This window comes from Actinia tenebrosa, unplaced genomic scaffold (assembly GCF_029948245.1).
Source record: "Actinia tenebrosa isolate PJP-AT-01 unplaced genomic scaffold, QUT_ActTen_1.0 PGA_scaffold3__52_contigs__length_22856419, whole genome shotgun sequence".
Classification (NCBI taxonomy): Eukaryota; Metazoa; Cnidaria; class Anthozoa; order Actiniaria; family Actiniidae; genus Actinia; species Actinia tenebrosa.
Window position 1 is genome coordinate 14938628 of NW_028292580.1, and position 11880 is coordinate 14950507.

Below are 11880 nucleotides of genomic sequence, written 5' to 3' on the forward strand. Positions count from 1 at the left end.
AAGTCATGCATTATTCAAAGAAAATTAAAGATGGGTCATTTTTGGCCAAAAAGCATGGACTATAGCCCATGGTTTTGATGGATTTTGGGTTTTTTTCACACCTATTTCAAAGTCATGCATTATTGAAACGAAATTTAAAAGTGGTCATTTTTGGCCAAAAAGCATGGACTATAGCCCATGGTTTTGATGGATTTTGGGTGTTTTTCACACCTATTTCAAGTCATGGTATTATTAAAGAAATTTAAAAATGGGTCATTTTTGGCCATAAAGCATGGACTATAGCCCATGGTTTTGATGAATTTTGGATGTTTTTCGCACCTTTTTCAAGTCATGCATCATTCGAAAGAAAATAAAATGGGTCTATTTTTGGTCAAAAATCATGGACTATAGCCCATGGTTTTGATGGATTTTGGATGTTTTTTGCACCTATTTCAAAGTCATGCATTATTGAAAGAAATTTAAAAATGGGTCATTTTTGGCCAAAAAGCATGGACTATAGCCCATGGTTTTGATAGATTTGGGTGTTTTTCACACCTATTTCAAAGTGATGCATTATTCAAAGTAAATTAAAAATGGGTCATTTTTGGCCATAAAGCATGGACTATAGACCATGGTTTTGTTGGATTTTGGATGTTTTTCGCACCTTTTTCAAAGTCATGCATTATTGAAATAATTTTTAAAATGGGTCATTTTTGGCCAAAAAGCATGGACTATAGCCCATGGCTTTGATATATTTTGGGTGTTTTTCACACCTTTTTCAAAGTCATGCATCATTGAAAGAAATTTTATAATGGGTCATTTTTGGCCAAAAAGCATGGATTATAGCCCATGGTTTTGATGGATTTTGGGTGTTTTTCACACCTTTTTCAAAGTCATGCATTATTGAAAGTAAATTAAAAATGGGTCATTTTTGGCCAAAGAGCATGGACTATACCCATGGTTTTGATGGATTTTGGGTGTTTTTCACACCTTTTTGAAAGTCATGCATTATTGAAATAAGTCTTAAAATGGGTCATTTTTGGCCAAAAAGCATGGACTATAGCCCATGGTTTTGATAGATTTTGGGTGTTTTCCGGACCTTTTTGAGAGTCATGCATTATTGAAAGAAAATTAAAAATTGGTCATTTTGGGTTAAAAAGCATGGACTATAGCCCATGGTTTTGATGGATTTTGGATGTTTTTCACACGTTTTTCAGGGTCATGAATTATTGAAAGAAATTTAAAATGGGTCATTTTTGACCAAAAAGCATGGACTATAGCCTATGGTTTTGATGGATTTTGGGTGTTTTCCGCACCTTTTTGAGAGTCATGCACTATTCAAAGAAAATTAAAAATTGGTCATTTTGGGTTAAAAAGCATGGACTATAGCCCATGGTTTTGATGGATTTTGGATGTTTTTCACACGTTTTTCAGGGTCATGAATTATTAAAAGAAAATTAAAAATGGGTTATTATTTATTCACAGCCTATCATGATACAGAAAAGCCGTTGTACTACATTCCTTAATATTCCTCCAATTCTTCCACATCATTTGTGGAAATGGGAATTTTAGTTTACAATGCTTTCTTGTAGCAAACTAGTGGTATTTTGATGTACACACACTCCCCTGAAGCTGATGAGGTATTCTATGGTATGCCACTTGATAACATTGTATAACTAGCATATAATATATATATATATACACTCGATTGCAGAAAGGTTGTTATACATTTATACAAATACCTAATTTATTCAGTATATTTAATGATATGCAAAACAGAAAACTCGCTTTATTCATTATTTGTTTCATTCAATGAACGTCAAAATATTTTATTCTTGTGTTTTATATCCTACAGATTATAAATCAATTGGTTTTGAGGGTTAAAAAAGTAAAATTGCAATATGCATCTCATTAGGTATTTGTATAAATGTATATATGTATACTACAAGGTTTCTGCAATCGAGTGTATATATATATATATATATTAATAATACTTACATGATCCATAAGACTAGTGATGTTGATTGACAATCAAGATATTTTTAGCTATGCCTAGTTAATTCTGAAAGCCACTGCCTTAAAGATCTAATTTTTAATAATACTATTTTTTGTCATGTAAAATATTCAGGGCATATATATTAGGGAAATAAATGAAGTTGTTGTTGCCATACAAGACTTCCTTATCTGTTGATTTGCAATTTGGTAAGAGGCTTTTAGGTGAAAAGACATGGTCAAAATGGTTACAAATATTCATCACTATGTTTTGTATGTAAGGCAGGGCACAGAGATGGGGCACAGGCTCAACAGCACTATCTCAAATATGAATGGTCCCTTCCTAAAGGAAAACCTGATTATAATATCATTGGCTTTTAATGTACTTGCAAAGAAAGAAATAATACTCACCTATTTGGCTTGAGATCGTTAAACAATATATACAAAACATATTCCTTAAAAATATCTAAATATTTTAGTTAAGACATTAAGAAAATTATGAAAATTTAATTTCCGCAGATCATTTTAGTGAGTTGGAGAGCCATACAAAAAGTTAAATTTTCCAACTCTCGGCATAAGAATGAAATTCTTCTGTTTTAATAGCTCTTCAAACTGATTTACTCGGAACCTCTGCAAGGATCAGAGTACAGTCAATTCAAAAAATGTTGGCGTCAACCAACTCAATCCTACACGACTGGACCGAAAGGAACTCTGGGTAGTAATCATTGAAGTCGAGTTGAATCCATAATTTTATCTGACTAGTTTGATGCTTGGTTTACAGCACGAACCTTCGTAGGTGAGCGGGAAGTGTTGAAGGAGACGTTTTCTTAATGCCTTCATATTTCGAAATTGTGAATTGAATCATAACTACTTTGTTTTTTCCCTACAACCAAAGACATGCATTTGATGGATTGTTTCTTGCTATTATTATCTTATTACTAGCGGGAACAATTAATTCAGAATGAATATTTAACCGCTTCAGTGATTTTTACCCATATCCATTTCGGTCCAGTCGTGTAAGCTTGAGCCGGTCGACGACAAAGTTTTTTGAATTGACTGTATATTCCATTACTAATGCTGACTTGCAATCAATTTATACTTTAGCTTTGCAGTGTAAACCCATAATAGGGTAAGGGGATTGTCAAAAACACTAAAATCATGAGACCTGAGTCAGTTGATTATGAAATAGATCCATAGTAGGCATAACTGCTGAGATCATCGTTGATTTCCTCTGGAGGCAAAAAACTATCTGGGATAGGTTGATAGGAGAATGAATGTCTTGTTGATGTCAGTATATGACTTGTTTTGCTGGAAGAACAAAACAAGAAAAAAATTATTCACCAAAGAAGGGAAGAAGGTAGGAGGGGAGGAAGGTAGAAGGGGAGGAAGGTAGGAGGGGAGGAAGGTAGGAGGGGAGGAAGGTAGGAGGGGGGAAAGGTAGGAGGGGAGAAAGGTAGGAGGGGAGAAAGGTAGGAGGGGAGAAAGGTAGGAGGGGAGAAAGGTAGGGGGAGGAAGGTAGGAGGGGAGGAAGGTAGGAGGGGAGAAAGGTAGGAGGGGAGAAAGGTAGGAGGGGAGAAAGGTAGGAGGGGAGAAAGGTAGGAGGGGAGAAAGGTAGGAGGGGAGAAAGGTAGGAGGGGAGGAAGGTAGGAGGGGAGAAAGGTAGAAAGGGTAGAAGGCAGAAGGAGAGGTAAGAGGAGAAGAAGGTAGGAGGAAAGGAAGGTAGAAGAAGAGGAACATTTAGGAGAGGAGGGTAGGAGGGGAGGAAGGTAGGAATGGATGAAGGTAGAACATAGGAGAGGAAGGGAGGAGGAGAGGAAGGTAGGTGTAAGAGAGGACAGTAGAGGGGAAGCAAGGAAGAAGGGAAGCAAGGGAGGGCAGTGGAAGGGAGCAAGGGAGGAGGATAGGAAGGGAGGAAGTGATGAGTAGGGGAAGGGAGGGAGGTTCAGCTCTTTGTTGCATTCGTTTTAGAGAATAAGATTGTCACATACCTTTGAAGGAAATCAGACAAGAAAATTAGGTAAACAAAAGGACCAAATAATGAGAAGTAGCTGATAGATGTGATATCAACCAAACTGCAAAGATAAAAACAATCATATTACCTACCTAAAATACACAAATATTAGTATAAGAAATTGCACAATTTTGCATACAATTTGGAATTTATAAGTAGAAGTGATGTCTCGAAAGTTTTCAAACTTGGATGAGCCTTTTAGGCGATTCCAATTTGGGAACTTTCAAAACATCACAGGTATCCTATAAATTCCAAATCCTACCAGAAGATTGTGTGATTTTTCGTCTATGATCAAATGTAAAAGGGACCGCGCAGCATAATTTTGATTGAGGGGGATAATTTATACTGCTCTATGCTAGCTAATTATTCAGCGAGAATAGTAAGAGTACATTGATTAAAGATAAGTGTTCAAGGCAAGAGTTTTCTACCTGGTTAACTTTACCTACCATATTCCAACTGGTTCTTTAGAGAACACCACAAGACCACTTCCTATACTCTGAACAATATTTAAAACTGAAAGTATCCCACAATACCAGTAAAATGACTTCTTCACTGCAAAATAAAAGTACATACAGACTTTTAGGTAGAAGCTTATATGTATAAATATAATCACATCACTACTACTTTCATTTATCTTATATATATATATATATATTTTTTTTTTTATCATAATAATGTTTTTTGAAATATGTTTTCTATATATATATACATATTTTCATTTTATATGCATATATATATATATATATATTTTCCAATACCTGTAAAAAGCATCGAGACTTAGTAGTTATGCGTTTTTCAAGAAATAAATTATTATCATTATAATTGTTATTGTTATTATTATTATCATTATTATTGTTGTTTTTATTATTATTATTATTATTATTATTATTATTATCAAAATAAACATATCAAACGTTAGGCTATTGCTCATATTATCCCCTTCATGCAGACCCCTGTTTTACTTTTAAGGTTGCTTTATTATAAATAACACCTCATTGTCTGTAGTCTTACTGTAGCTATATCTGTTGCAAGGCATGATAATGTACATAATGCAATGTGTGGTGGCATTGAACAATCTAAGATTGTGATGCCATTGCAAGAAAAATGCAATGGTGTATACTATTACAGGGACGGATCCAGGATTTTGTTCAGGGGGGTGCTGCACACAAAATTAACTCAGGGAGGGTGCACCCCTTAGAATCAAAAGGAAAAACCAGTATTGGTTACTTTGAAGTAGGGACACAAAATTGAACCAGGTGGGGTGCACAACACCTGCACCCCCTGGATCCGCCTCTGTATTAGCAACTTCATGCTTGACTATGATTATATTGCTCTGCCTATTCACCTATGTATCTGACTGTTTAATGTTATGCTTGACTGTCTGCTACTGTGCCTTACTATACAGTGCATTAATGTCTATATACACCTGTGCCTATTCACCTAATATGTACCTGGATGTTTGCTGCAGCTTCACTTGCCTGTTTTTTCTTTTACTGTACCTTTAACTGTCTACTGTTGCATCTGATTCTTAAACTGTCTGCTGCCAAGCTTGATGGTAAGTAGTTTTCCTTCAACTTACTTGGGAATATATGGTGCTGCCTGAGACGTGTAAAAGGCAGGATTATTATAACACAATAAACCTGTAATAAAAATGGCCTAAAGTCAAGAACACTATGAAATAAATATAAAAAATAGAACATTTGGAAAATGCAAGGTAGTCACTATATATACAGCAACATTCCATGATGACAGAAAAAGATATTAAGACAGAAATCCATCCTTAGCAGTCTGCTACTGGAGTGGAGGGGGGTAGAGGGGCAGGGTGAATGGTCCTTATGTCATAAACAACACTTGTTCTCCTATGCCTCTACTTAAAAAATTAAACCGCTGCTACCACGAGTTCTTTTGGGATCTGCAGTTTCTTATTTTTCAACCACTTCGACAGCCATAAATATCATACTGAAATATGTGTCTGAGTAGTTTCTTACAATTGCAAAGACAATGGAACTTGCAAACCAAAATATCATCCCACCATGCTCAAAGATATTGTAACGCCCTCCATATATTTCATTCTTCCGTAATGTAAATTCCAGAGTAGCCTGAAACAAACAAATAAATTACCAAAAGGTTGAAGGTAAATGCAAAGGGTCTCAACACTTCCTGAGCATTTTATTCTGTACGTAGTTACACTCTATGCGAATCTTAGTGCAAATCAAAAGTTATTTAAAACAAAAATAGCCTGTACACATGGATATATATTCTTAAAATATCAGCCCTGTTGCACTTATCATTGATGGACACCCCCCCCCCCCCCATGCCCTATCCACGTCTCCAACCCTCCATTACAAATTTAAAAATTACAGTGTGCTCCATTATAGGCCAAATTAACCTTAATGTTTACTGTAATGTGTGTTGGAGTTGTATTGATATTTGATATTAACCGCTTAACAAAGAAATAATAATCTAGGGAATGACAGGTTGTCTGCAAATATGGATAAATATTATGCCAAAGTTAATTTGGTCTATTGACTGTGAAAGATATTAGATCCCATTTGGCTGATAACATGCTGGTATATATATCATGTACCAAACTTACCTGTGTTGAGGTGAATATAATGATGCAGGTGGATGATATGAGCAGAACTGCTCTAACACCATACTTACTGTCAACTTTTCCTAAAGAATATAGAAGTGTAAACATAAAAATAGAAAGTATAATTATTTACCACTGCTAAAATATTTGAACAATTTGTTAAGTGCTTCATTGAATATTTTAAACATGATTCAGTTAGTCAATTGGTCAGCTAGAAAGTCAGTCAGTTGGTTGGTAATCAGTCAGCCAGACAGTCAGTCAGTTGGTCAGTTGGTTGGTAATCAGTCAGCCAGACAGTCAGTCAGTTGGTAATCAGTCAGCCAGACAGTCAGTCAGTTGGTCAGTCAGTTGGTAATCAGTCAGCCAGACAGTCAGTCAGTTGGTAATCAGTCAGCCGGCAGTCAGTCAGTTGGTCAGTCAGTTGGTAGTCAGTCGACCAGATAGTCGGTCAGTTCGTTAGTTGGTTGGTGATCGGTCAGCCAGATGGTCAGTCAGTAGGTCAGTGGATGTTGATCAGTTAGTCAGACAGTCAGATGGTTGGTCGGTTGGTTGGTAATCAGTCAGCCAGACGGTCAGTCAGTAGGTCAGTGGATGTTGATCAGTTAGTCAGACAGTCAGATGGTTGGTCGGTTGGTTGCATTGGTGATCAGTCATTCAAACAGTCAGTCTGGTAATCGATGTTTGTCAGATGGTGGGCCATTTAGTAGGTCAATCAATAATTACCTGCACAAAGGGCAAAAATAATAACACACATCTCAACACTAAGCACTAAGCACCTTAGAATAAGCCATAAAATCTGTGAATTTCAAAAAAGAATCGATTGTTGTAAACATTGAAAATCAATCCTTATATCATTGACTAAAGGCCAGTTTAGACGGTACAATTTTCGCCTACAACTATCGTATGCAACACGCTCGCGTCTGTCATAGGCGAGTTGTAGGCTTGATTTACATGCTACGACTCGAGTTGTAGGATGGCGTGAGCGTGTTGTATACGATAGTTGTAGGCAAAAACCGTACCGTCTAAACTGGCCTTAAGAAAATACTGTTCCTATGGGCATCATATTTATCCTGTCTGGCATTAAGCTATAGCACCTACTCCAAGTAATCAATATAATGAGTGTTTCGGTTCAAAGGGGCCTCAGCCCTTCCAATTTTTAGTTAATGAAAATAATGATATTCCCATGATTTGAATTAATAATCTACCAGAAAGACTTGATTCAAGAACATAATTGATAGGAGATGCATGCATAAAAAACAGTTTCCAACTCAAATGATTTAATGAGATATTGTTACACATACCTTGATAACAAGATCATTCTTGTGCTTTTCTCTTTTACTAGTTCTCAATAGCATAGATACAAAACTTTTAATCACCCCTGTTATACAAACTGCAAAAACCTAACGAAACAGAAGTATGCATATATGTTAATCACCAATAAGGCATTTTTATGGAGACTTCATGACTCCATAGCAACAAAAACAATCATGATAAAATATCCATTATTCTAATACCAATACAATTCAGACTGAAAATTTCCAACATAAAATACATTTTAAACAAACACTAGACATAACTGTTAAAAAACAAAATTAAATGAATAAGATTCAGCTTCTCGTCTGTTAGCCTATTTAAATTATTTATTCAAGTTTTAGAAGGAGGAATAAAAAGAGAGCCACAGGTCACAAAACTGTTATGTGCTACTCTCAATAAACAATGTATTATCATTATTATCATCATCGTCATTATTATTATTATCATCATTATTATTAATACATTGTGACTACATTAACTAAGGCTGCTGAAACAAATTTCAAATTAAATTTATAAATCATCGTTTCTGATGCTGAATAATTAATATGATGGCGACAAATTAATCAAATTCTGGAGTATGAAGTGTAAAAATTAAAAAAATATAAAAATATAATATAATGTTTTTAAATGGTTGGTCAGATTTTATTGTGTTAAAAATACTCAATTGTTATTGGCTTATAATTGTATAAAAAATTTTCTGGGTGCACCAATTGGTTGGAGTAATTGAACTTTCCAAAACTGGAGAAATTTTAATTACAGAAATTTTAATTTTCAAATCAAGTGTGGATTACATGGCTACCAGTAGTCACTCCGGCCCCTATGGAATTGATAATGACAAAAATAAAGGATAAGGTAAGACCAAAAAAGGACGCTATGTGATGCCTTACTAAGCAACAGTCACTCCACTTGACATTGTTCTGGATTTGCCAACGGATTGCTAATGTTGCATATGAAGCTTTTTTACAAAAAAAGATCAATAAGATACTTACAAGAGTAAATACTGTTTTAACAATTGGGCAGTGGACAAGATTAAATTTGAGTAATGCTTTGGATAGTCCAAAGAACAAGAAGACCATGAAGAGGGCATTAGGCACCAGTAGAACAATGTCCAATATACGAATAGAACTGGAAGAAAATTACAGTATACTGTATTATGTAAAACGATAATTTATTAATAAATGGTCTAATGTTATAAACGAAGAGGGCATTAGGCACGAGTAGAACAATGTCCAATATACGAATAGAACTGGAAGAAAATTGCATAATGTAAAACAATAATTTATTAACAAATGGTCTAATGTTATAAACCTAATACAAAAACTAATGTTGTCACCAAAAGACAATCGGCAATAGGTGGTAGGTGAAAAGCAAAAAAGAATTAGTCATTTTTAAAGATCCAAGAATAGCTGGAATGACTTGATGTGTTTGACCTTAGTGTTGAGACTGATGCAATGTTCTTCATATTCAACAAACCATTTCCTTATTGGGATGACATATCGGCTATGGCGGTGACAACGTTTTTTAAAATAGGTGTATACATGTATAAAACAACTTAAAGTTGTCTAAGGCATTAATTAGACAAAAAATATTATTTCTGTCAGCCAAATAACAGAAAATAAGGGGCTGCTTATAAAGTACTGGGGGGTGGGGGGTTAAAATGAATTTGTAGGAGCTCCTTTTTTGTTGGCCCAGTATAAAATCAAGTTGAAAAAATGATGCCCCCCCCTCCCCCCAAGTTTCCATGCAAGAAATGAAAAACAAACCTCCTCTACTGTACAGTCTTATGAGAAGTTCCAAACACAGTCCAACCCTCACCCCACTCCCCTTTACTTTATGACTAGCAGTCCCTAATTTAAATAAAGAAAAAAAGCAAAAGTGAAAGCAAAAGTAAAAGAACTAATAAAATAATGAGCAAGGAAAATAAAAAGAGTTTGATACGATTGTACAGCTTTTAATGAAAATAATGATAATATAATTATATTTTTTGATATTAATAAGCTTATTAGGTTATCAAAGTTATTAAAGCAATATTATAAGCTAAGCTCGAATGCTCATGAATTTTTGCAAAATTTGCAGATGATGAGGAGCGTAACATCTCGAAAGGTTTTTGACATCTTAAGCTTCAAACTAGACCTACCTTTCCTTGACAGTAGCATACAGTACATAATTACAGAAATATCTTGTTATTGTTGATTGTGAAGTAGAATTTGTTGTCTTTATGAAACCCTCTAATTTTGAAGACGACATGATAGAACTTGTTCCACGAATTACTTGAGCACGTTTTCCTTGAATATATGGCAAATACTAGTAAATCAACTCTTTTTGAAGAAAATGATCTTAGTGAAGGCTAAGAACAGCAGTTGAGGATATATTCTGGTCCTGGAAGATACCAAACTATCCATTTTTGGGCAAATAAAAAGTAAAATCATTGATTCAGTTGCTATTATTATCAATATGCATGGTCGCGTGACCGTCAGGGGGATCCCTTAGGATTACCTACAACACTTTGCGCGCTCATCATTACACAGGAAGCCCACGAGCACGAATCTCTAGCACAAAGCATGATGGGAAACCGAGTAATACACAAATTAGAACAAAGAAATCAATAGAATTATCGGAAAAAATTACTTTTTTATTTTCGTCTGTTGAAATACTTACAGTTTCATAGGAAATGTCGAAGGGGAAGTTGTCAGAGGAATTTTTAGAGGAGCTGAAAATCCGTAAGTACTCGGTTTCCCATCATGCATTTGGAATAAATAAGCATCCCGAAAGGAAGTTTGGAGGTTAGCCCTATGTAAAAAGCTCATTTTTAGAGGAGCTGAAAATCCGTAAGTACTCGGTTTCCCATCATGCATTTGGAATAAATAAGCATCCCGAAAGGAAGTTTGGAGGTTAGCCCTATGTAAAAAGCTCACTAAATGCAGAACATGTGTGTGTAAAAAAAAATAAATTTAAACTGGATAAAGCCATTTCGTTTAATTCTGCCCTTTTTGTCTTGCTTACGACATTATGGTATTAATTTAGAATTTTTTTTTTTGGCAAGGCTTGGAGCAAAAACCTGCGGGATCAGTACGCATTTGTCTTGCAAGTGAACCCTACCCCTCTCCACTTTGCACGTTATGGCAGCCGCCATGTTCACAAACCATAAGTTTATTTATCATTTCTATTCATCGTCACGTCTTGAGAATAAAAGGAAAGACGACGGTGACTGTGAAACGGTCTTTATATTGGATCGAAGTCATTAAACCCTGCTTCTCACTAGCTCCATGTTCTTACCGAGAAAAGAAGCGATGCAAACGCAAGAGAATATTGTTGTTTTTTATTCTTGCGTTGAATATTGCGCTTGTGCCTATGCTTGCGTCGCTAGTAAGAACCGGGCTTAAATGCATGCCGGGATTACATGCAGAACCTAATCCAATCACAATGCTGAGATTCGATACTCCACGGTAACGGTCGTACTCGTTCAAGAACCCCCATATTTTTAGTTTTCGACAAGAAATCTGAGAACAATGGAAACGCAGACTGGAAAGTTTTCATCTCATTGACGACTCTTAAAACTCCAGTGTATACGGGCTTAGCCTCGAATCCAAAAATTACTTGCCTTGTTATTCTAATTTCTAGATCTTCTTTTGTTCACCACTTCAGTAGTGAGGCTTGGACCCCTTTGACGTCGAAGCATCTCAATAGCCCACTTCCGAGATATGCTTCGCTTGTCACGCACAAAGGTTTCAGTACGAGGCTACGTGCTAAATTAAATTAATTCCTACCGCCTGTCACGAATGACTGAGCATTTAGCACGTAGCCTCATACTGAAACCTTTGTGCGTGACAAGCGAATCATATCTCGGGAGTGGGCTATTTGGAGGACAAAACAAGAGAATTTCAATCTCCTGAAAATTGGAAACCTATTGATATGTTCTCCATATTAAGCCATGCATTCCGACGTACTGCAAGGGGTCTATAGGATGCGCTTTGTAATACCTCAATAACTA

General features: G+C 35.7%; 1 protein-coding gene across 1 annotated transcript; it reads right to left on the reverse strand.

Moving 5' to 3' along the window:
- Positions 1-1436: 1436 nt before the first annotated feature.
- Positions 1437-10378, reverse strand: LOC116298819 (transmembrane protein adipocyte-associated 1 homolog). The gene is made up of 10 exons (XM_031707381.2): positions 10027-10378; positions 8879-9014; positions 7877-7975; positions 7299-7371; positions 6579-6658; positions 5971-6081; positions 5562-5622; positions 4429-4534; positions 3960-4043; positions 1437-3279 (listed from the first exon to the last, which is right to left on the reverse strand). The coding sequence occupies exons 1-10, from the start codon at positions 10134-10136 to the stop codon at positions 3150-3152; spliced, it is 990 nt and encodes a 329-aa protein (XP_031563241.1). The 5' UTR covers positions 10137-10378; the 3' UTR covers positions 1437-3149.
- Positions 10379-11880: the final 1502 nt, after the last annotated feature.